The sequence below is a fragment of the Daldinia loculata genome, assembly GCF_022478755.1.
Source record: "Daldinia loculata strain CBS 113971 unplaced genomic scaffold F4817scaffold_63, whole genome shotgun sequence".
Taxonomy (NCBI): Eukaryota; Fungi; Ascomycota; class Sordariomycetes; order Xylariales; family Hypoxylaceae; genus Daldinia; species Daldinia loculata.
In genome coordinates, this window is record NW_026054917.1 from 17,264 (window position 1) to 42,388 (window position 25,125).

A 25,125-nucleotide genomic window follows, 5' to 3' on the forward strand; every position below is an offset into this window, starting at 1 on the left:
GGCGCGAAACTCGGCTCTGATCCATAAATGTACTATACTATTTAGAGTATCTTATGATCTAATCCGAATTCTTGGGAGTTGAATTTGTGTTGACTCTAAAAAGGATTGAATGAAACCATGCGAGAGATCGGTTAATAAGCGCTTAAAGAAAAAGAAAAGCAGAGCCACGCAACAGTTGTTATTTCTTTTGTGCTGTCCATACATCTATATATACATATATTCTTAGATGATGTCCAAATACGATGTCTTAACAATAGAAGACGTTAGCGCTAACTTGTACACAGACCCTCTCTAGGGGTTATCAAAGGTTAACCTTTTGTGACAACTAGATAATTACAACTACCAGGCCGACTACTATTTTCATGGACCCCACGTGTTATGTACCTGGGCTTTGATGTTATCCAGCTCTCCACTTTCCATTAGTAACTAAGCAATTCGGTCTGTATTCCAATACGACGAGACTGCTTATTAGTTCCTACCAGTTAGGTAGAAGCTGGGGAAACGGACAAGGATATGACGGGTAAAGCTGTATTTAGTGAAGTTTGTAACATAAACAAACAAGTGGTAACACTCGACCCTTTAACTAGGTCTTGTAGGAACAACAAACAACTTGTTGTATTAGACTTTCCTTTAACGTATATTCAGAAACGCCCTCGGTGTATTTTTATCTCGTAGGGCTACGCCTATCCAATGACATGAATTCAATGTCACATGTCCCTTTGCTCTTTATTATTTAGCGTAATTACCCGGCGTCGGATCGGTCTACCCGAATGGTTATGTCCTAGGTGGCGCAGTTGGAATGCGGTCACAATTCGTTGTGATTCACTGCAGGGAATTAGCCACCTGGCAGCATGATGGGGATCCGTTGATGTTATGTTATGTTTTGTGTTGTGTTAAGTGAAATTAAACTTACAACTTTCCTTGTTGCAACCTCACAGCCTTATTGTAAGCCGAGTATCTCAAAACATACATGTATGTATCTCCCTAGGTAGGTACATATATAAAATAAGGTAGGTAAGACTAGTTACATTGTCCATGCAGGTACGTTATTATGTAAACCAATTGTGCTTGACCTAATGTTGCTTACATGTAGTTTTGGAAGCTAGCTACATGAGTACGTATAACAAAGTTGTTGGTTCTATTTTGGTAGAATAATACTCTAAGTCCATACCCTCTTAGGCCAGATCACTGCCCAAGAAATATTATAACAATCTTCTAGAATCCACGGACCCATATGGGTTTATAGACGGGGGCGGTGTCTAGGAAAGAATGAGTAATGAGGATGTGGGCGTACCTAGTATACTATGAGTACTTGGCCAGAAAAGAAAGAGGCTTCATCAGGCTAAGTTCTAGTTAAGCTCTGAGCTCGGAACAATTCTCTTAGCTCCTTGACTCACTGCGTGCAAAGATCTACGGGGTACTTTGGGCGTTGATGTATCCTCCCCCTTTTGTCTACCTAAAGACAAGCTCAGCCTAGACCATTTCCCTTCGGCTCGGAACGGACATGAGCATCTCGATTTATTACTAATTCCATCTCTCACCTTTAAATACTACAGGGGTTCAAACATGGGTTCAAACGTTTATACCTATATAACATTTTCGTTAATATTTCAGGTGTATACACTGATACTTTGTACCATTTCTTCCTGGATCAACTTAGTTACTAACTCTCTTCAACAAGCTAAACATAATAATTCCTTCATTTTTACTTCTACTACTTCCCCATCATTTCTTACAGAATTGTTTGCTTCCGTACATTTTTAAACTCGACGACAATTACCTTCTCGAATCCACCTTAGACAAGGTCCGGTTGTTCTTTATAGATCCAATTACTTATCCAGACGTCTAAATCGTCTGTGCTTGTACTATATAGACCCTAGTATTGCATCACAATACTTCCCTTTTGGTAACTAATAAAGGACTCTGGGCACCCCTGATGGCTAGCCCGATCCATGATGCAACGGAACCTATTGCTGTAGTAGGCATTGGGTGTCGTTTTCCTGGTAGCGCCACATCTCCTTCAGAGCTATGGCAGATGCTCTGCCGTGGGGAAAGTGCCTGGTCTGAAATCCCCATGGACCGTCTTAATGTCTCTAGTTACTTCCACCCAAGCGGAAACCGAGAAGGCAGTGTATGTACTCCTTTGGAATCTTGTAGTCTAATAGTGGCTAAACCTCTGGTCTAGATTCCTTTCACAGCCGGCCATTTCCTGATTCAGGATGTCGGCGCGTTTGACAGCTCGGTAAGCCTTAGCCTATACGATTCAAAGAACGGAACCTTGCTAATATTCGTAGTTCTTTTCTATCCCAGCCGATGAAGCTAAGGCGATAGATCCGCAACAACGAATGCTTCTCGAGGTTGCTATAGAAGCTCTAGACAGCGGTATGAATGCTAGCATCCCTTCCTATTTAATGCCATGTTAACATGTGCTTTTAGCCGGAGTTGACCGCACGGCTTTGAAGAAGAGTGATACAGGAGTTTGGGTTGGCTCCTTCGTGAAAGGTATGTATGCATGAGATAAAAATGGTCCGATATCTTTGACGCTTCGCTCTAATAGTATTGTAGATTATGAGCAGATTGTCTTGCGTGATCCCGATAACTCCCCCAAATATGGGGCGACCGGCAATGGAATAGCAATCATGTCGAACCGTATTTCGTTCTTCTTAGACATCAACGGTCCAAGCATGACCATCGACACAGGGTGCAGTGCTAGCTTAGTTTGTGTTCACAATGCTTGTCAAAGCCTTCGTAATGGAGAGATCGACGTTGTAAGTTTACACGACCGTAGCATGCCGACGAGAAACCACTCACGTCCGTCTCAGATACATGACATGTTATCCCGTACGAATACTTCAGACGAACTGCTAACGACCTTGCTAGGGGCTCGCTGGCGGTGCCGGGTTGATCCTGACGCCTAATACTATGATGCCTATGACGGCGCTAAACTTCTTGAGCCCGGATGGTAAATGTTACACGTTTGATGCGCGTGCAAATGGCTATGGCCGGGGTGAAGGAATCGGTATCGTGGTAATGAAGCGTCTCTCAGATGCCATACGGGACAACGACAATATCCGTGCCGTAATTCGAGGTTCTAATGTTAACCAAGACGGGCGCACACCTGGTACGTATACTATTGGGTCTAATAGGGGTACCGCTAATTTTATCATAAGGTATTACTTTACCGAGCGCGGAGGCTCAGCTTCGTAATATAAGAACGGCGTACAAGAGAGCTGGTCTCCCTGCCGACAACACGGCCTATGTCGAATGCCACGGCACCGGTACACAGGCTGGCGATTGGAGAGAGTTGAAAGCAATTTCAGACGCGTTTTGTGCAGATCGTAGTCGGTTCAGTCAAGACAAACATTGGTCACCTCGAAGGATGCGCCGGAATTGCCGGGCTAGTTAAAGGGATCCTCGCCATTGAGAATGGAATGATCCCGCAGCATCTCAACTTCGAGGCACCTGGAAATCCAGCTATTGACTTCAACGGCTGGAAAGTCAAGGCAAGGAAATATACCAAAGCACAGATACGTCCTTTACTAATATTATACTATACCAGGTTCCGGTCGGTAATACTCCCTGGCCGACTGAAGGACTCAGGCGTGCGAGCGTTAACTGTTTTGGCTTTGGTGGGACGTAAGTAACTTCAACACCTATAATATCAGTCCATTGTGATTTGGATGTTTTTGCTTCAGTGCCAAGTGCTTGCTGTTATTATCTTCTAAGCGCTGCCTGCTCTTCGGAATCTTCCATACTTAATTCCATAATAAAATGCTAACTTCAGTACCAGAAACGCACATGTCATCCTCGATGACGCTGCTCACTACCTGGCTCAAAGGGAGCTCTCGGCACACCATAATACCATACTTCGTGATTGCACTCGGAACCTGCCAACCCTCAGCACCACGACGCATGACTGGGTTAGATCAGTACAGGGGGTGCCAATTCCTACCCGCGATTCGAAGACACATCTCTTCATTTTTTCGGCGCATGAGCAGAAGGTATTAACTCGAATGCTCAAAGACTACGCGTCTTACGCCGGAAGGCAACTTGAATCATCGTCTGGAAATATCATGGAAGATCTTGCGTACACTCTCGGTTGCCGGCGGACACAATTACAATGGAGGGCATCAGTCGTTGCGCGATCACCCGAAGAGCTCGTTCGGAAATTAGTTGACTTACCAATTAGCGATCTCATTAGGGCATCGGAGGACAGAAGCTCTATCAGACCAGCCTTTGTATTTGGTGGCCAAGGAGCACAATGGTTTTCTATGGGCAGAGAGCTTCTCGGATTTGACGCCTTCTTGCAATCGATCGAAGACGCAAGCTTGTATCTGCAGACTAAGCTGAACGCTCCTTTCAACCTTCTTGCAGAGCTTCTTAAGGATGAAAGCCACTCCCTGGTCAACCAACCCGAGATTTCCCAGCCAGCAACTACAGCAATACAAGTGGCCCTTGTAGATCTATTGATGAAATATTTCGGAGTTAGCCCAAACCATGTCTGTGGTCATTCTTCTGGCGAGATTGCAGCAGCTTACACTCTGGGGGCTCTCTCACGGGAGGACGTCTGGGAATTGGCCTTTCACCGGGGACGCTGCGCTGGAGCTATGCTGGCTTCGAACGACGAAGAACCTTTAAAGGGTAGCATGCTTGCTGTTGGCCTGTCGGCTTCCGAAGTACGGAAATACGTGGACCTAATCGGCAACGATAAAGTGGTGGTGGCTTGCATCAATAGTCCAGCTTCTGTGACGTTGTCTGGTGACGAAAGTGCGATCCAAGAGCTTCAGGGAGCTTTCCAAGCCGCAGGTGTCTTCAATCGACTTCTCGTTGTAGACATCGCATACCATTCGCACCACATGAAGCGTTGCGAAAACGCATATCTCCAATCGATCGCGCACATCAAACCGAAGAAGCCGAGGAATGGGACGACTACGCATCCTCATAATTTAGGAGAACTCGTCACGCCTAGTGACATCCGAGTAGGAACTAACTCCGTGTCTCTCAGTAACGACATCCCCATCATGTATTCATCCGTTACTGGACACGCCATTAATTGGGAGGACCTTTCTCCAGAGTATTGGGTAAGGAATATGGTGTCTCCGGTCCTTTTTGCTGACGCTATGCATCGGATGATGAGCGTCAAAAGTAGTGAGAAGCCAAGCTTCATCCTAGAAGTTGGACCGCACTCATCACTCCAAGGTCCTATAAGGCAGATCCTCGACGCCGAGGAAAAGCTTAGGCAACGGCCGGTTTATTCATCTGTGCTTCACAGGGGCAAAGACGCGGCCACGACTCTACTGGAAGCCACTGGGAAGCTCTGGGGCAATGGGTTTGACGTCGCCATGCCCTGGGTGGTTATGAGGAATGTGCAGACTGAGAGACCTAGGCTACTCGTCGATCTGCCAAAGTACCCTTGGAATCACGACAAGGTATATTGGCACGAGTCACACTTGTCGCTAGCCAATCGTTTCCAGGTTCATGGAAGATATGATCTCATCGGGCGACCAACAGCTGATTCTATTCCATTTCAACCACGATGGCGTGGCTTCTTCCGCGTCTCAGAGAACCCGTGGATCTTAGATCATCAAGTGCAGAAGACAATAATCTATCCAGCCGCCGGTATGGCTACTATGGTATTCGAAGCTGCTAAGCAACTGGCTTCGGAACAGGCTTCGGGCTACCAGATTACCAAGTTCAAAATTCAGAAAGCCATGATAATTCCGAGCACTCCACATGGGTTGGAATATGCTTTGAACCTCAACAAAAGGGATAGTCAAATGGCTGTAGCTCCTATAGGGAATGCCGGGTTTCCCTCATTAGCCACACCTTCAGTCTCTTTCGAGTTCTCTATATACTCCAAACAACTTGACAAGCCTTGGGAGGAACACGGCAGCGGGTATGTGACAATTCATTACCACACAACCCCTAATGAGGTCAATAGGTATTACCAGGCGTACCTCGACGCAAAGAAGGAGTGCGTTAACCCGGTTAATCCAAGACAGCTTTATGAGAGCCTAGATGTTATTGGCATGAATTATGGTCGGCTGTTCCAGAATATCGAATCTCTCCATAGACGGGACGGTGTTTGTGTCGGCACTATTCGTATTCCGGACACAAAATCTGTCATGCCCGCAAATTTTGAATATCCGCACGTTATTCACCCGACGACACTGGATTCGGTCTTCCAAACCGCCTTAAGTTTTGGGAACGGCCCGATGGTTCCCTCTTTTCTTGGAAGTCTCTATATATCAGCTAACTCTCCCATGCTCTCAGGGACTGGCAAACAACTTGCTGCTCATACTTGCGCAAAACTTAATGGACGACTTAGTGCATCCGCATCCTTTGTTGTTTCGGACCAGTCCTGGTTGGAAACATCTAGTGCTAATCCACTCGTGATAATTGAGGACATGACTTTTACCGCCTTGGACCGAAGCGCGACACAAGAACTCGGTTTCCTCCCGAATTATCGTAGTCTCTGTTCCGAGATTACTTGGGAGGAATTAAACATTTCGGAAAACTCCAACGAGCAGCACATTGAGCTGACCGACAGCCTACTTATCCTTATTCCTGTAAACGCCAGTCCAGATATCAGTGGGCTCCAAGCTGAGCTCTCTAAGAACTTGAACTGCCGGTTCCGAACATTAAGTAGCATCAAGGAGAACGAGATACTTCCAAGATACTGCATCTCCCTCTTGGAATTTGATGGACAAGCACTACTTTGGAAATGGACAGAACAGGAATTTCTTGCATTCCAGAATGTAGTTTCCGCCATGAAAGGAATCTTCTGGATCACTCGTGCTTCACAGCTCGAGGCTAAGAACCCGCAATCTTGTTTGGCGCAGGCTTTGGGACGGACTATACAATCAGAGTATCCTAAGAAGAAGTTAGTCACATTTGATGTAGGCATCGATCTAAGCTTCGCCTCTACCATGATGGTATCATTCACTCAGACACTCTTAAGATTGGTCGCGCGATCTTTCTTTGGACCTAACGTTGTAGGGCCTATTGAGACGGAATATATTGAACGTAATGGGCAGATCATGGTTCCAAGGCTGGTTCCCGTGAACTCGCTGAATTCTATGATTGAGCGTGGCTCTGCACCAGCAGAGCCAGACCAGCAGACGATGCCCAATCCGCATGAAAGGCCCCTCAAGCTCGAGGTTGGACAGGTAGGCGACACGGGAAGCTTATACTGGGGCGATGACCCTGACGCCAACCTTCCTCTGTCTCCGGGTGATGTAAGAGTCCGAGTGATTACAACTACACTTGGCGACCTGGACCGCGAAATTATGCATGGGCGCGTGGAGAAGGGCGACCTGGGAACAGACGTATACGGTGTAGTTGATCAGACCGGAGAGAACGTTACGAATGTTTCTCCGGGTGACCACGTTGTGGGGATTGCCCGTGGATCTTTACGAGACTTCGTTACATGTCATCGCCGACTCCTATATAAAGTACCGAACTACCAACCCGAACCTCAACCTATCCATCTACCGACAAGCTTCTCTATCGCTAGATATGCGCTTGGTAAGCTCAAGGCTGGGAATACTATCCTGATCCATGCTGGCGCGGGAACATTTGGCCAAACTGCGATTCAGCTTGCTAAATCTGCAGGAGCCGTGGTTTTCGCTAGCGCAGAGACTGACCATGAGCGTGGCCTTCTTAGCCATGTTTGGGGACTCCGGGAGGACTACATCCTCGACGCTAGAGTAGAAGCTTTTGCCGACACGATAATGCGTTTGACGGATAATGAAGGCGTAGACTTGATTTATGACCCAGTTGCAAGAAGCCGAGATTCGAATATCAGATGTGTTAAAGAAGGTGGGTTCTCTTAGTAAAATAGACGGCAAAGGAGATATATTTGCTAATGCTTTTATAGATGGCCGTGTGATCGGTTTCGCTGACAAACCTGATCGTATCGACATGACGACGTGCGAAACTGATGTTATCGGCAAGACATTTGGCTGCACTATCATAAATGTATCACATCTCATTAAATACCAACCGGACCGCCTTGGTGATGCTTTGACATCCATTTACCCCAAACTCTTATCCTGGCAGTTTAGGAGCTGGAGCCAAGCTCCGCAAGATGTATACGACTACTCCGACCTGGCGGCTGCTTTCGCAGCATTGGATTCAGACACAGTTGGCGCCCATATCTATTGCCGGCGACCCACATCGAAACCTATTCCAATCCTCCCACGAACTCCTCCTTCCATGAGCTCCTACTTACGCGGAGATGCCACCTATGTCCTGTCTGGTGGACTCGGCGGGCTCGGCATAGAGGTTGCTAAGTTGTTGGTGGCCAATGGTGCTGAGAACATCGCGTTCTTAGGACGATCCGGCGCGACGAACGACTTGGCTAAATCTTGCGTTAACCTTCTCCGCACGAAGCGGGTCAATGTGGGAGTTTTCAAGGTGGACGTCTGTAACATCGAAGCCCTTAGAAAGACTGTAAGCGAGATCCAGCAATCTATGCCTCCCGTGAAAGGTGTATTCCAATGTGCGGCAGTACTGCGCGACTCGGTCTTCGAAAATATGAAGTACGAAGACTGGCAATTGGCAACAAAGCCTAAGACAGTAGGTTCCTGGAACCTCCACCAGGCCTTTGGCAATGATCTAGACTTTTTCATCTTCCTGTCTAGCTCAGCCGGTGTTATCGGGAATCGCGGACAAGCGAACTACGCAACGGGCAATGCGTTCCAGGATTCGCTTGCCAGACATATCAAGACAATAAGTGAGGGCAAAGTGAACGCGGTATCGATTGATCTAGGCCCAGTCCTTGAAGCAGGAATGCTTGCTGATGACCCTGAGAGGCTGGATATGCTTAAAGCCAGCGGCTTCTTTGGAATCAGACTCGAGGATATCAAACGCATCATCGAGCGAGCGATCACCGGTTACATGGAAGACGGCCAGAGGATACCGGTGCAAGTTGTTACAGGAGTTGGAACTGGCGGGTTGATTCTGCAGAACAACCCGGTGGATCCTTACTGGACACGCACGGCTATGTTCACCCATCTTAACCAGGTAGACATGCCAGAAGGTTCGGAAGAGACTTCGGAAGAAGCTTCAGGCTCGCGGGAGGTAATGCAGAGACTATTAGCGCAGGCAACAGATGCAGAGGAGGCACAATGCATTGTTAGTAAGGGTCTTAGGGAGATGCTCTCGAAGAGCATGAATATGGACTCGGCAGACGTGGACGAGTCCAGACCTCCCAGCGCTTATGGTGTTGACTCGTTGGTGGCAGTAGGAGTTCGCAACTGGGTCTCTCGAGAGTGTGAGGCTGATGTGAGCATCTTTGAGGTGCTCAGCGAGACCAGCATCGGTGATCTCAGCGCCACAATTGTGCAACGGCGAGAAAAGGAGTAACAGAGGCTGAAGTGAGTGGTTGTGTGGTAGTACAGTTGCGTAATGAGGGGTCGATTGTGATTTTGCTTCAACGTGTTCATACTTTGCTACATCGTATATAATACCTCATCCGTATATAATGATACTATACTTCTCATCTACGAAGTTGCTGTTGTTAACGAGAAGCCTACCTGTTTGAGGTATATAGGTAGGTACCTATGTATCTCAGATGGATAGCACATGTCGGAATATGGGAGATGCCGGTGTCAGACGGGAGTTTATTCGCGGATGAAGGCGGTGACGTATAAATGGGTGACGACGCGATGCTGCAAGATAGATGCGCGTATGGTAACAATACATAGGGAATGGATGGCAAGGATATTACGTATATTGCTTAGCGGGGGATGACGAAGTACCTTTCTTACATATGTACCTCTGTACACTGTATATGAGGTACTTAAGGTACATATACCTTAGGTATATTCAGGTGGTACCTCTTTCTACGGAATACGACTGCGCGCATCGGATATAACACATAAGGCAGGCGCCCCTAATCAAGACCGTACCTACTTGGCCAAGACTTCCAAGCTTCTCGCTTACGGCTTCCTATTAGACTTTTGAATGGACCTTCTCACTTAGCAGTAGCGTTAAAAGGCCAGGTAAAGTTTAATAAAAGGCCAACCTATCCACTTTGCACGTGATGTAGCCATTATAAGCCATTAAAAGCCACCACGTACGGCCATGCAAAAAATGGCCCGTTCGTTCCACCTTATATAAATGTTCCACTTATATTATAACCATATAATTTTTATTAAAATAATAAAATAAAATAAAATAAAATAAAAATTTACATAAATTTATTATATTTTTTTAACTTTTTATAACGTTTAAATATATTTTATAAAATTATAAAAATTAAATTTAAAATTATATTTTTAATTACATTTAAATAAATATTTACTTAAATTACGTTATTAATATGTAAAGTACGGGTGGTAATGTATATTTAAAAAAAAATAAAACATAAATGAAATTATTACGATAATTATTATTATATTAATGTAAAAATTACAAATTATGTATGTAAATGTTATTTAAAAAAAATTACTTTTTATATAAAAAATAATTACGTGTTATTACGTGATTATTTTTACGTAATAATATTTTATTATATATATAATTTAAACTTAAATTTTTATCATTTTTTTATTTAAATAATAATATTTTTTAAAAAAAAATTAATTAAAATTTCGTAAAGTTATATTAATATATAAACTTTACCCGACTTTTAAAAAAGTTATTATATTAGGCCAAATTAAGGATATTTCTTAATTAAGCAACTCGTTTGTGCACCCACTAGTGCCTTTTAGTTTATGGGTCCCAGGTATTGTAATAGGCTAAAATATGGGGCTAAGGTTTTAGCTGCATAACTAGTGTTAAGCTAGTTTCAATTTGGAAATTTTAAGTGGTACGTACCTTTGATAAGAGATAAGACCTTTGATAAGCCGATAAGAGGATAAGGGTGGCCTGTGCACGAGGTTTAGGCTAAAGGTTTAACCAATCACATTAGGTGGCCATATGCCAATACAAGGCCACATACAGGTCACATGTTCTTAGTGCAAAACTAAACCATTTCGGGACAACACCACATGACTTAAGTCTACAGGAAGCCGGGTTCGAATCCCACACGTTCCTTTTTTTCTTATTTTAACAAAAGATAGACGATAATACAATACATAGCCAGAGACATAGCCAGAGCATCGTGCCACCGCCGGGCCGCGCGAGGGAAGGCGCGAGGGGGGCGCGAGGCGCGCGTCAGCGCGCCGAGCGCCCCCCGAGCGCCCCCGAGCGCGGTCTGGCGTGGTGGCACGTGACCCTGTGGGATGAGCGGCTAAATTTCGGAAAAAACGATATAAGGGGATGGGATGACATAAGGGGGGATGACATAAGGGGATGACATACGGGATGACATAAGCATGAGCTTCGCTAAAAGTCGGGCTCTTGTGGTCCCCACAGGGGGGGCCCTCGGTTTTTAAAAATAAAAATATATGGTTATAATATAAATATAGTGGCTATGCGTTGGCTGTGGTGGCTTACATCACGTACAAAGTGGATGGGTTGGCCTTTTATTAAACTTTACCTGGTCTTTTAACGTTACTGCTCACTTAGGCTCACTTAGGTGGGTTTAATACTACTTCTTGACCCAAGTTCATTAAACATCAGTCCGATTAAGTCTGATTACACATTAACAACAAAAAGCCCATAGGCGATGTGAATTCGCTTGGTGGCTCATCAACAACTCGTGATGAATCTCTTTAATTCATCCGCTCCTTTCTTTTTGGTTCCTTTTGTCTTTTTATTCCTCGTCGCCTCTCCCAGTCTTCTATTTGTACCTATTAACAATAGAGGCAGAGAGAAGTAGAGTGTACCGGCAAGTTGATTGTTCGAGACCTTCGTTATCTCCTCTCTTGACGTTTGACGATTAGCGGCACGTCACTCAACCATACTTGAATATCTGATTGCGTACGCAATATACTTGTACCGACCTATCGGATATCAATTCCCCCTTTCTTCTCTGTATTACTTAGTTCTTCTGCGTCTGTGTGTACCTATCTCGTCAACTTATCGACTTGTTAGCCGTCAATTGACTTGAACCGGATCATCGGCGCGTGGCGACCAGTCATAAAACTAGGCCCCGGCTAGCTTCTTACCTAGATCAGCTTGGTGGATCGTACCCTTGGACCGGGTTGCCTGGGATCTGCCTAGGACCTGTCTGGATCTGCCTACCTCTCTGCCTTGATAATAGTGTAGGTATCTTGCGTCTAACGTCTATTCCTTCTCACCTCCTAAGCCGGTGTTTTCTTTGCTTCGAGTAGTTGTCGTGTCCGTTCGCTATGAGGTTCCTTTCAGCTCTCGCTACCGCGTCCATCGCGTCTATCGCGGTGGCTACCGACAATACAAATTCCCCAAAAGTCATCCCCGTCAGCTTTGGCAGATCGACGAACAGACAGCCCGCGCTCCATAGACGTGCCGGTACCTATTCGCAAGAACTGAACAACAACTTAACCGGTGGTGGTTACTACGCTCAAGTCACCGTGGGAACACCTCCTCAAACTGTCGACTTAGTTGTCGATACTGGGAGTAGCGATGTCTGGATATTAGATAGCCGCGCGAACCTCTGTCGTTCCAAGACAATGCAGAACTACTACGGATACTGTTTATCCACGTATGATCCTTCTAAGAGTTCGACCTACTCTATCGTTTCTCAAGACGAATTCAGCATTCGCTATGTCGACGGTTCAGGGGCCGAAGGCGACTACATTCGGGACACCTTCAGCATTGGTGGAGCTGACATCAAAAAATTACAGATGGGCCTAGCCGAGAATTCCACCATTAACTCAGGCCTTTTGGGTATAGGGTTCGCTGCTAACGTTGCCTCCCGGACGCCGTATCCAAACATTATGAGTTTGTTTGAAGATCAAGATCTGATTGCTATCCAAGCTTATAGCTTGTATCTGGTATGTGGTTCCCCCTTAATTCCCAAGTACGCCAACGGCTTGTGTCGGGTGGTTTAAAGACTGCTCTAGTAGACTAATCATCATTATAGGATGATCTATACGCCGAGACTGGAACAATCCTATTTGGCGGCTTAGATACTCAGAAATTTATCGGCAAGCTTAAGATCGTCGATATTGAACCGGACCGCACCGGCAATTACTCCTCCTTCACCGTCCCGCTCTCATCTTTGACCACGACCGCCGACAATGGCACAATAACTAACTACACCCGATCTACCGTCTCGGTCATCCTCGATTCAGGTACTACTCTGACTTATGTTCCCTACACTATGGCGAACCGCATCTTTCGCGCCTTTGGTGCCGTAGACGACACCTCTGGAACAGGACTTGTCTACATTAACTGCGAACATCTGGACAACAAGAATTTCACTTTTGATTTCCAGTTCGGCGGCAATGACGGCCCTATCATCCAGGTCCCCATTGATGAGATGGTCTTGGATAATGTAAAGCAATACATCGAACTGGGACTAGATGTACCGTCTCTACCTTTCGATAATGTCTGCAGTTTTGGTCTGCAGGGGAGTTCGGACTATTATCTGCTAGGTGATACGTTCTTACGTTCTGCCTACGTAGTCTACGACCTTACCAACAAGAAGATCGGTCTCGCTCAGGCCAATCTTAATAGCACTGAGAGTAAAATTGTGGAGATCACCAAGTCTGGTATTCCCGACGCTAGTGGTGTCGCTTCCCAGGTCATCGCAACACAGACAGCTGGGAGTGGTAATTCGTCTTCCGGGACCTCTTCAGACACGCCTGGTAGTGAGACCAGTGAGGGAGCCAGTTCTAGAGTTGTGCCTGCACCCAGCTGGGAGGTTCTAGTTATGGTCAGTATGGCAAGTCTGAGCGGCTTAATGGGTGCTGGGCTAGTCATGTTATAGACGGGATAATTAATTACCACAACACGGCAAAACATACTTTATCTACCTAGGTATAGAGATTTGCTTAGAGGAACAGAGGCTTGATGAGCGTTGAACCTAGCAGAAGTCATGATACCCCAGAGATGTGTAGAAACAGACGGGTTCACGTTGTACTATAGACTTTCTTACATAGGTACTCTTAAACGAGTATCTTTATTTTTGCCCTTAACAGTGTTGACGCCGAGATGGTGACTTCCTGTATATACATAATAATAGGTTGAGCGATGAAATATATATTAATTGACCAGAGCTGTAATGAGGCTCATACTCCATTCCCATGACTATAAGTGTATACACGTGTTAATAGGTATCCCCCAAAGGATAAATTCTCTAGTTATCAGGAACCTAGGTAGGCATGTATAGAACTTTTCATTCCGTAAACAATAGGCAACATTGAACGTAAAATAAACTTGTTGATGTCAACATCAAGCAACACGTAGCGGACAATCGGGAGCAATGGCGTCTATTGATATAGCCATTAATGTCCTTAAAATGAGCTGATACGCTCGACCTAAAAACTGCTCGAGATCAACCTTAATACTTAGTAATACATAGTAACGCACTGAAGGGAAGACCCAACAGCACAGAAACAGAATGCGCTAATTCATCTTTTCGTAGCGCTCTCTTGCTTTGTCCTTGGCCTTCGAGACAAAGTCCGAGTAATCATTTTTCGTAGCTCGAGCAGCCTCTTCGGCAGCATCTCCAAGCTTGCCGCCCTCGGCTCCAAGACCCACCCCAGGAGTATAGGCCGTGGTTTCGATGATAGCGGTTCGCCCACCCCCTTCGGCTCCGAGACCTTCGCCGGTGCTCCATCCCATTTTGGCCAGCAATCCCGCACCTTTGGATACCGCAGGCTTCGCGGGCGGTGCTTCCGCAGCTGGTCCTGCGTCTTTGGTTGTCTGGGGCTGCTTTCTGGGAAGGTGAGGCTTCGGTTTGCTAGGTTGATTGTGCGCCATTCGCCGCTCCTTAGCTCGATCCCGGTAGCTAGATACTGGCTCTTTACCGAGCACCTTCAAATCTGTAGTTGCCTTAGTAATTGCTGCATCATTGTCGAGATTAGCTTTATGCATGTCGCTCATTTGCTCATGTCGGCGGAGCGAAGGCTCGTTCTTGAACTTCCGTCTACAGAGCAGACAACACATTTGATCAAGATCAGCATACGACACGAAGGCCGTTGATGTTGAGGCCGGAGTGCTCAGAATTGCAGGGCCAATAGCATTAGAACCAGTCACGGGCGCCTTAACTTCGACAGGCTCCGCACCATTGCTCGACTCCTTCGGTCCGTGAAGCTCGGCATGCTTGTTTGCCCACATCTGTAGTTGAGGAGCCATCGCAATGACTTTCTTCCCATTGGGCGCGGCAAGGTCCTTCTCTGCTTTTCTCTTCTTGGAGTCCTTGCCTGGTGCTCGATCGGCGTCATCCTTAAGTTGCTCTATGCCAGACGGCTTGTCCTCATATAGAGTTTCGTTGAAGATCGTAAGCTCGTTAGCATACACCGACGGGTTCCAATATACCAATCTTAGAGACTGGTTATGGGTTGCCGCGAAAGTGAACTTGCGATCCTCGCCTTGTATCGGATGTAGAACGGGTATAAAGACGCCGGAATGGATGAACGCGATAGAAGCAGGCTTCGAGGCAATCGTAAACTGAGGGGAAGCATTGTACTTGGCCATAGCGGCTCGAGCATCGTCCAGGGTTGAGAATTCGGCAAACCCATAATTACAACTGATATCCGAGTATTTGTCCCGTATCATAAAGACGCGTACCAGCGAGCCAGGCTTGGCTCCCAACCCGCTAGTATTGCCAATTGGAGCTGTACTTTTGAGTTTGTTAGGGGCGCTGGATGATTGCTTAGGCTCTTCATCCTTAGTCACATAGAGCTTCTTAATGTCATTGGCCAAAGTAGTCTCAGCGACAGAAGAAGCCAATTCGCGAATGACGATGAATTGGGATGGTGTTTGTTGTGGACATTCATCGCTTTTACCATCGAGTTTCATATCGGCGGTATTCTCCGCTGATGCCAATAGTTAGCTTTATCGAGGGCATGGCAATGCTCTTGTAAGTGTGGCTTACATGTCCTGGGTGCTTTGCATTGTTTGCAAGTTGCTCGGCGGGAAAAGTTCTCGAAATGACACTGCCCACCCGAAGTTAGGTAAATTGGGGGGACGGCATGAGCGGGGATTTGGGATTTACCATTGTGCATTTCCAATCGTCCGGATTTGCGATATGCCGCCGTTCTCGACTATATTCTATAGGTATACGAATAGAGGAACCGTGAGGGTTGGCGATATCAAGAGCAGGGTAGTTTCTCTCGTAGAAGCCGATAGCATCGTCTTCGGACCTAAACTCGGCGAATGCGTACAATCGACGATTGCCTATTGCGTTTAGTGGCGGTTCAGTATTTAGAAACAACGAAACCATACCGCTTCTATCATCTGACTTGATACGGATTTCAACAAGGCCGGTAGCTCCCATATCCCGCATGGTAGAATCGATCTACTAAGGATTTAGTATGCCGAAGAAATGGACGAGATGCAGCAGGAATACCTCTTTTGTGCTCATCCTGTCAGGGATATCATCCAACTTCAGAGTATGGTAGGGCCGTCCAGATCTAGGCCGGCGGCTATCGTGGTAATAACTATCATCACCAGAATCAAAAGGCGAGGAACCGCCTGAGTTGGCGCGTCGGGGACTTCGATTATAACGTCCTCGGGGATCGTCGTGATCTGTGTAATGTCGACCCCGACCGCGGTCGTACGGGGGCGAGTATTCGGGTTCGCGGTCGTAGGGCTCGCCGCTAGCTTTCACGGCGCGATCCAAGTAATTATTGCGGTATTCAGGAGAGGTATCTCGTCGATGAGGTGAATTGTGTCTTCGTCCGACAGGAGAGCGCCGGGTACGGTAGGATTCCTCCCCTCTTGGTCCCTTTGGAGGCGTCCTTCTAGGCGATCTAGAGGATTCTTTTCCTCACAGGGAAGTCAGCGCAAGCTCATTATTCATCTCTACAAGCGATCTTCCAGGCTATATCATTTTACCATGCCGCGAACGATAGTGGTGGTCCCTAGGAGCGGGCGATCTACGTCTGTGGTAGTCTCGCTCGTCGCGAGGCCGATGGTCGTAGTCGTCATACATGTCGATGTCGATATCGGCGTTATGCGCCCATTAGACTCAATAATGCGAAGGAAGGTTGGTTATACGCTGAACACGCGCGATTCATAAAACTAGATACTAATGAGATAAGAGGTTGAACGGTTGTAACCTTGCTGTTGAAGGTAAAGGGTAAAAGAGGTACCTAAAGGTCAGATGGTTGTGTTACGTAAGTGCCTAAGGTTACGCGCAGACGGTTCATTTTTTCGGCACGCAATAGAAGTTAAATCTTATCTTGCTTATCTAAACAACCCCAGATTCTAGAACAGATTTCTGGATTACGCAGTAGGTAGCTACTAAAATAGTAAGAAAATAGTAAAAGTATCAACGCAGGTTCAAGTCGATAAACCTCGAAATGCACGTAAGTACAGTAGATACTTAGATATTTATATTACAGTCCTTCGGTAAATATCTGGCACATCAGTCTTCCTTTCACTAGTTTCAATCTTCCTTGATTTAATATCTTTTCCCTTTCCTTGTCGCCAACCCTCGACTACCTATACGAAGAAGATGGACCTCGAAACAACTGAACTCAAAGAAGATGCCTGCTACGTCGCACTTACCCACGACTATCTCAACGTGAATAGTGTGATGGATAGGGTTCGTAGCCCTCAAGCAGGTGCAATAGTCATGTTTGCGGGTCAGTCAGTCACACTACACCGTCTTACCATCTCGCAAGGTAATCATTATTAATACTTTGAGCCTATATCCTCATGCTTTTGTAGGCACTACTCGTGATAATTTTGGCGGAAAGCCGGTGAAGGAGCTCCGATACTCTGCTTACAACCCGCTGGCCTTGCGCACTATGCTGTCCATATGCAAAGAAATCCATACCGAGTATGGCCTCATAGCAATAGCCATGGTTCATCGGCTTGGAACCGTACCCATCGGGGAGGAGAGTATACTCATAGCAGTATCTGCCCCGCATAGACAGGCTGCGTGGCGAGCTGGTGAACGAGCCCTTGAAGACTGCAAAGAACGTGTTGAAGTCTGGAAGAGGGAAGAGTTTGAAGGCGAAGACGGCGTTTGGAGAGCCAATAGGGACGGCGCAAAAGGAACATTTACATCTTGATTCGCTATCCTACGTCTGCTTACACGGTTACACCAACATCGAACCTAACAACCTGAGGTTTATGGAACCTATCTACAGGGATACCCTAGGATGGTGTCTTATCTGTCTGCTGAGAACTTAGTATCGAAACGCATTCAATTCGACTTACACCCTATGATCCACTACTCAACCCAAAGCCACATATACATAGTATGTGTGTGCGGCATACCGGATATTATATATTAGGTACCTAAGGCCCCTATTTCAAGCCCTATATTGATTATTTCCCTAGAACGATGCTTTAAAAAATATCGTACCATTGTTACTAACTGAGCACATCGAGATTGCCGGTTCTAAATGGGACGAAAATAACAATAAGTTGACCCGTTCATTAACCGGTTAAATGGCTGTTGTTGAGCCAAGGAGTAGCAAGGGGGCCTCGATTTTTGTATATAATCGAGATGGTGTGTTCAGGAGACACTAGAGTGTTATTTTCGTATCTGTCATCTTATGCGGATCTTTTCTGCTTTTTCTCGTTATCTGGACAGAATAAGAAAAAAAATCTATTACCTGACTACATACAACCTGCGTTGTATCACGAGACTACATGTAGACGGGCGTTTGGTCTGTTGCGGTTTAGATTAATGCAGGTGTGTATGTGACCGGGAACGGAGCATAGAACATCGCGAATCTGCCAAGCCATAAGGTACATCCATATGTTACTGAGGTGCATCATGTAAGCAGTACCTAGGTACCTACTTACATGCAGGTGTAAGTCTGCATGGTACTCTTATCTCTTTCAATGGCAACTCTGATTGGACTTCTAAAACTGCAACTCTTCAACTCAAGGTTGCATGCAGAGTCTCAATACAATACAATCGGTGAAGATTGGCTTTACGATGTACATACCTAAGGAGTGATCAACCATGGACCATAGTGCAGCACTCCCCAGTCTAGAGCTTTCTGCTGTTGAATACCTATTCTGTCGACTATTCTATCTAGCCTTCATATAATACCGCCATGGGAAACATATCAATCGGCTCGGCCTAGATGTTACGGCAATGGCAATGCATACAAGCTACTTAGCTGCACGTTCCAACGCCATGTAGAAATGAGCCTCGCACCCTTTCAGCCCTTTTCTGGGGTTGGTCTTGGCGCAATCCACCCATGAATTCAAGCTGCTATGTACCTCACGACGAGTCTATAGAGACACGTCATATCTCTACAGCTTCCTAATTCCACTACGCTAGGTACATGTAGGGTATCGGCCGTAGTATATACGGCATATCTAGCGCCTTCGCCTATCTTGCTATTCCCGTTGGTATGGGCAATGCCCCAAGCACTCGGTCGGGTACGGCTGTTTGTGGCGTTTTCGATACCTACCTCTCTTCCTCGAGCGATTAATGGCTTATAGTCCAAGGTGGCGTATCTTGTGCGACACCGACTAACTTCCTTCGACGTTAAAGATAAGAATATGAAACATGGATTTCTCGTTGAAGTTATCTCCCACATTATGCCGATTGGGCACCTCGCTTGTTGGTTATCACCTACCTATCATAATTAAGAAAACTTTCCTTGCTTGCTTACGTCACATTTTTTCGGAGGAAAGTTTTCGCTTCTAAATTCGAACCGGGGGGGGGAGGGCTCGAAATTCAGAAGCACGGACCAGTACGCAGTAAAACTGATAAGATAAAAATTTGACCAATCAGGTCGTTTGGTTAATTGGGCTGAAAGGATGCACCCAATCAAATCACTTAGTTTTAAGCACTGACCAGTACGCAGTTTAATTGATTAGATAACGGATAAGATAGCTGATAAGATAAGACATTTAGCCAATAGGCGTTTGCCCGTAGCAAAAAGATGGGGTGGTGGCGAGGCTAGATTTCGAGAAAACACGCTAGCAAGGCAAAAAAGGTCAAGCAACCAATCAGACAAAGGGCACGCACCTTGCCGGAAGCCTCGGATTCACGGCTTGGTAGGCAAGCCAATTAAATCAATTGCAACCCCAATTTGGTGTTACCCACACTCTTAAGCTTTAACTTACATAATCGCTTTTGATTGGCTAGCAATAGCTCATACACAACACCTCCCTTTTACCTGAGATTCGCCCTTTTTTTACCTTTTACACCTTTTTACCCAACCTACTTCAACACCATACATATATCGCTTGCCTATTAATATTACGATATCGTGAGCTTCACTTTTGGTTGCTATCGCTGGCGCTTTTGCCAGGTATGTATTGACATTATTACCCTTTTTTCAACTGTTTCAACACCATACACGTATCGCTAACCTATTAACATCACAGTATCGTAAGCTTCACTTTCGCTACTATTGCTAGCGTCATTTTCAGGTACGTATTGATTTTTTACATTTTTTTCAACACCATACACGTATCGCTTACCTATTAATATCACGATATCGTGAGCTTCATTTTTGCTAATTTAATCCCCAGCTAACTCATTTGCTAATTTAATCTCTTAGCAGCTTATATATACAATAACCACCTTTTTAACATTCGGCCTCTTTTTCCTTTTATATCTTTTTACTCACCACCACACACACATCGTTTGCCTGCTAATATCACAATATCGTGAGCTTCACTTTTACTAATTTAACCCCTAGCTAATTCGTGTGCTAATCCAATCATTAGCTGACTCGTCTACTAATCTAATCTCTTACCACCATACACACATCGCTTAGCTACCAATATTACAATATCGTGAGCTTCACTTTTGCTGATTTAATCCCCAGTGGACTGATTTGCTAATCTACTAATCCAATCATCAGCTGACTGATTAATCTAATCAGTAGCTTATATATAATAACCTTCTTTTTAGCATTCAACCTCTTTTTCCTTCCTTTTACATCTTTCTACTCACCACCACACATATATCGCTTGCCTACTAATATCACGGTATCGTGAGCCTCACTTTTGCCTGCCGTTGCAAGGCCTCGCACGAGGTTATTGAGAAGCAATTTTCAGGTATGCGCTGCCAGCTTAGCCCTATATCACGTGACTAGCTTGCTTATCTTATCTCTTACAGTTGACTAAATACGACGTTTCCGTTCATCTCGCTACTCGACACTCCTCTACTCCTACATCCTTTTTTCTAGCCTCTCAACACCACGAATCCCCTGTTCCGCTATTCAGAAGGCAGTATCGTGAGCCTCACTTTTGCTTCAATAAGGTCCCTCTGAGATGCCTGGTAAGCTAGCTGAACGCGTGCTGTAGATTGTAAGATAGAGGCCTGCCGCAGGCAATAGCCCGCTGCTAAGCGCCCCCCGGGAGGGCCGCCGGAGGCAACGGGGGGTACAGGGGGGTGTCCCCCTATATTAGAAATATTAATTTTATATATAGGGTAGCTACCCTCTACATATGTTGCTATCCTGTAGATCCTATTGGCCACATGCATAGTTACGGGATATGGCCACGTAGCCTTTTTATTATTACATATGTAGTATAGCTAAATATATTGCCTTTTTTACATGCACATATTGAATCTAAAATTGTAACGAAGTTATGATTTTCAAGTTATGACGAAAGAGTTTTCGTCCCTAAAATAGTGCTTGCTCGATTTTCACATTGTCTAGTTTCTTATAATACCTGATAACTAGTGAGTATCTTAGTATCCCTCCCTCTCAATACAAAGCATCTTCTAAGTACACACGCAGGGCTTAAAGGGGTAAGGTCTACGGACGGAAACCCGTCTTCTCAATTCTACTTCTACGGATGGCCCCACTCAGGATAATATGTAATGGCTAAGTATACCACCATGGTACAGCTCGTTGCGTTGCGGTTATCCATCCACTTGGAGTTATCCAATTTAGGCAGGTTACCCATGACTAGGGTATATGTATGCATACCCGTCTCCCATAACATCCAATCTCGAAAGGAGCAAAAAACTAGTTCCCCACGCCGGGGCTACCACTCGCCAGGTATCACAGCTCGTGGTCTCACCCAGCCCGGCTTCGACGACAGGTGGGAGAAACGATATTACCTAGGGTCCCACTCAAGTTCTGCTGAGAACATTGGTGACACATACCTACTCTCGCTTTTGAGCTGATCTACACCGGTATAAAGTAACATGCGACCCCTATTAGTCTCGGGTCTAGGCTCTGCCCTCTGCTCACTTCCCTCTTCTGTTGTGCTACGGTCAGGCCAAATATGAGCATTGGTTTCTGACATCATTATAACTCTTCCCCGGGCGTCGACATGGTTTTCAACTTTCGTAAGCGCGCTGTCGCCGAGGAGATTACTCCGGCCAGCACCTCTTCTAGCGAGGTCATAGAGGTCACTGGTGTTGAGGCACTAAATACTCTCAAGGGCTTCGAAGAACAGCACAAGCTTGATCCTAATTTACCTATTGAAGAGCTCAACGAGGTCGATACGGCTCTTGCTTCTGGCGATACCGAGAAGGGCGTCGAGATCGAGACGGCCCTGCTCGAAGAAAATAGTCCTTACCCCGAGGTAGGTCTTTACCCTGGCCGCCTACGACCTGCTAAGATATCTAAACGAGTGAAAAGGTGCGCGCCGCAGTAAGGAATTACGATGTCGACTTACCAGCTAATACAATTCGTGCCTGGGTAATCGGCTTGATTTTGTGCACCGTAGGCTCGGCCGTAAATATGCTCTTTTCCTTGAAGAATCCTACTATACAAATCACCACGTACGTCATCCAGTTGGTCGCGTACCCTATTGGGCTAGGATGGGACTTGATATTCCCCGACCGACAGTTTAATATATGGGGGATAAAGTTCAACTTCAAGCCGGGAAAGTTCAATTTCAAGGAGCATGTCATTATCGTCGCCATGTCGAATGTGAGTCTTAAAAATAAGTTTGAGTGGATGGAAGCTGAACCATGACTAGGCCGCTTATGGTGGAGGCTTTCTGTATGCCACCGACGTCCTGATCGCTCAGCAGGTCTTCTGTGAGTTGTGCCTCGAAGTACTGGCTCTACAACATAACTAATACTCAGAGAAAAGATAAGCAACACTTCGGCTGGGGCTTCCAAATCCTATTCGGCATCACTACGCTTTGCACTGGATACGGTCTGGCCGGATTAGCTAGACGCTTCCTCGTCTGGCCGGCTGCGATGATATGGCCTTCCGACCTCGTTAACGCTTCGTTGTTCTATGCTCTCCACGATCATTCTCCTTCCGATCCTGCTGAGACGAATGGCTGGAGAATCAGCCGGTATCGATGGTTCTTATACGTAATGATAGGCGGGTTCGTATGGTATTGGTTTCCAGGCTGGATTTTTCAAGGGTTATCTTACTTCACGTTCGTATGCTGGGCTGCCCCCAAGAACGTTGTTGTCAACAAGATCTTTGGGGGGTTGCACGGATATGGTCTCCTACCGACAACTCTAGACTGGACTGTCATTTCTGGCTATGCGCTATCTCCACTCATTCCGCCTTTCCACGCCGTAGCCAACGCCGTAGCGGGTGTGGTCATCTTCTGCATTTTTGTTTCTATGGGCCTGCATTTCTCTGGCACATGGTACGCCGACTACTTTGTTGTCCAGTCGTCCAGTGCCTTTGACAATACCGGTGCCGTCTACAACGTCTCGAGAATCTTGAACGACGATTTGACCTTCAATGAACAGAAGTACCACGATTATTCCCCCTTATTCCTCTCTACTCAGTTTGCCCTTACCTATGGGATGTCCTTCGCTGCCGTCGCCGCCGTAGTCGTTCATGTTGTTCTATATCACGGGAAGCAAGTCGTCTCGCAATTCAAGCTTGCCCGTAGGCAGGAGGATGACATCCACATGAAGCTAATGAGAAAGTACAAGGACGCCGAGGATTGGTGGTACCTTGCTCTCTTTGCTATAATGATTGGGTTGTCATTTGTTGTGTGCTGTGCTTGGCCTACAGGGTTTCCTGCCTGGGCTTATGTCGTCTGCATCTTAATCCCATTGGTATGGACAATCCCGATAGGCATCATTCAGGCCATCACAAATATTCAGCTCGGGCTGAACGTCTTAACCGAATTTGTCATTGGCTACATGTTGCCCGGTCATCCTCTAGCCATGATGATGTTTAAAAACTATGGTTATATCTGCATGCAACAAGCCCTTGTTAGTAGTATACTTCCTAAGTTTATTTTCGACTCACTTGACTACGTCTAGTAAATTCCAAATGCTAACTCTAGGCTATAGTACTTTGCACAGGATCTCAAGCTCGGTCACTATATGAAAGTGCCTCCCCGCGCTATGTTCTGGTCACAGCTGGCAGCTTCCCTATGGTCGGCCGTCGTCCAGATCGCTGTCATGAATTGGGCTCTGGCAACTATCCCGGATATATGCTCTGACGACCAGCCCGATAACTATGTCTGTCCGAATGGCAGAGTTTTCTATACGGCATCGATTATATGGGGTGCTATCGGCCCTGCGCGAAGTAAGTAAATTTCAACATCGCACAATTCTCTAAACATCCAGCCGTCATCGTCCTACGAGCAAGAATATTAATGCGTCCTAAAGTGTTTAGTGGTGATGCCATTTACTCATCGCTGCAGTGGTTCTGGCTCGTTGGCGCCGTTACTCCTATAATTACCTGGTTCTTAGCCCGTCGCGCTCCTAAGTCAATATTCCGCTTTATAAATATGCCGCTTATTTTCGGAGGTTCCGGTTGGATTCCACCTGCCACGGCATACACGTATCTCTGCTGGGGTACAGTCGGCTTCATATTCAATTACTACATTAAGCGAAGGTGGAATGGCTGGTGGATGCAGTATAATTATATCACGTCGGCAGGTTTAGACGTGGGCCTAGCGGTTTCGACTATTATCATCTTCTTCACGCTCTATCTCACCTCTGCTAAGTTACCTAAGTGGTACGGGAATTATGATGTGTTTGATACACTTGACCAGACTGGGTTGGCAATCAAGAGCTTTGTTGCCGATGGAGAAACATTTGGGCCAGAGACCTGGGCCTAACCCATACGTATTAGTATCTAACTAGCGTATTTATATGATGATAATTGATTTAATGATGACCAGATCTTTCAGGTTTCTTAGAACCGAAATCTGATGAAGTCGCCGTGAGGTGGAACCCCTGAACATAAGGGGCTAATGATATAA

At 46.0% G+C, this 25,125-nt stretch overlaps 5 protein-coding genes across 5 annotated transcripts; 4 read left to right on the top strand and 1 right to left on the bottom strand.

Moving 5' to 3' along the window:
* Positions 1 to 1,936: 1,936 nt before the first annotated feature.
* Positions 1,937 to 9,369, top strand: F4817DRAFT_319593 (ketoacyl-synt-domain-containing protein; the record flags this gene model as incomplete). The annotated part of the gene is made up of 11 exons (XM_049301082.1): positions 1,937 to 2,131; positions 2,186 to 2,242; positions 2,295 to 2,382; positions 2,437 to 2,502; positions 2,566 to 2,768; positions 2,881 to 3,121; positions 3,171 to 3,278; positions 3,343 to 3,497; positions 3,560 to 3,636; positions 3,791 to 7,821; positions 7,880 to 9,369. 11 exons carry the CDS (start codon positions 1,937 to 1,939, stop codon positions 9,367 to 9,369), a joined length of 6,711 nt encoding a protein of 2,236 aa, XP_049155324.1.
* Positions 9,370 to 12,006: 2,637 nt separating this feature from the next.
* F4817DRAFT_247735 (aspartic peptidase domain-containing protein) lies at positions 12,007 to 14,123 on the top strand. Its single transcript, XM_049299125.1, has 2 exons — positions 12,007 to 12,866; positions 12,956 to 14,123. Exons 1-2 carry the CDS (start codon positions 12,243 to 12,245, stop codon positions 13,802 to 13,804), a joined length of 1,473 nt encoding a protein of 490 aa, XP_049155325.1. The 5' UTR covers positions 12,007 to 12,242; the 3' UTR covers positions 13,805 to 14,123.
* F4817DRAFT_368257 (uncharacterized protein) lies at positions 14,124 to 17,200 on the bottom strand. The gene is made up of 6 exons (XM_049307220.1): positions 16,879 to 17,200; positions 16,391 to 16,803; positions 16,267 to 16,339; positions 16,037 to 16,218; positions 15,917 to 15,977; positions 14,124 to 15,857 (listed from the first exon to the last, which is right to left on the bottom strand). The coding sequence occupies exons 1-6, from the start codon at positions 16,973 to 16,975 to the stop codon at positions 14,443 to 14,445; spliced, it is 2,241 nt and encodes a 746-aa protein (XP_049155326.1). The 5' UTR covers positions 16,976 to 17,200; the 3' UTR covers positions 14,124 to 14,442.
* A 24-nt stretch (positions 17,201 to 17,224) lies between these two features.
* Positions 17,225 to 18,766, top strand: F4817DRAFT_349115 (Molybdopterin biosynthesis MoaE). Its single transcript, XM_049304791.1, has 3 exons — positions 17,225 to 17,630; positions 17,716 to 18,287; positions 18,385 to 18,766. The coding sequence occupies exons 1-2, from the start codon at positions 17,501 to 17,503 to the stop codon at positions 18,060 to 18,062; spliced, it is 477 nt and encodes a 158-aa protein (XP_049155327.1). The 5' UTR covers positions 17,225 to 17,500; the 3' UTR covers positions 18,063 to 18,287; positions 18,385 to 18,766.
* A 2,798-nt stretch (positions 18,767 to 21,564) lies between these two features.
* F4817DRAFT_349124 (small oligopeptide transporter) lies at positions 21,565 to 25,045 on the top strand. Its single transcript, XM_049304792.1, has 7 exons — positions 21,565 to 21,658; positions 21,717 to 22,512; positions 22,569 to 22,862; positions 22,912 to 22,972; positions 23,028 to 24,124; positions 24,206 to 24,443; positions 24,527 to 25,045. The coding sequence occupies exons 2-7, from the start codon at positions 22,258 to 22,260 to the stop codon at positions 24,979 to 24,981; spliced, it is 2,400 nt and encodes a 799-aa protein (XP_049155328.1). The 5' UTR covers positions 21,565 to 21,658; positions 21,717 to 22,257; the 3' UTR covers positions 24,982 to 25,045.
* The last annotated feature ends 80 nt before the right edge of the window (positions 25,046 to 25,125 follow it).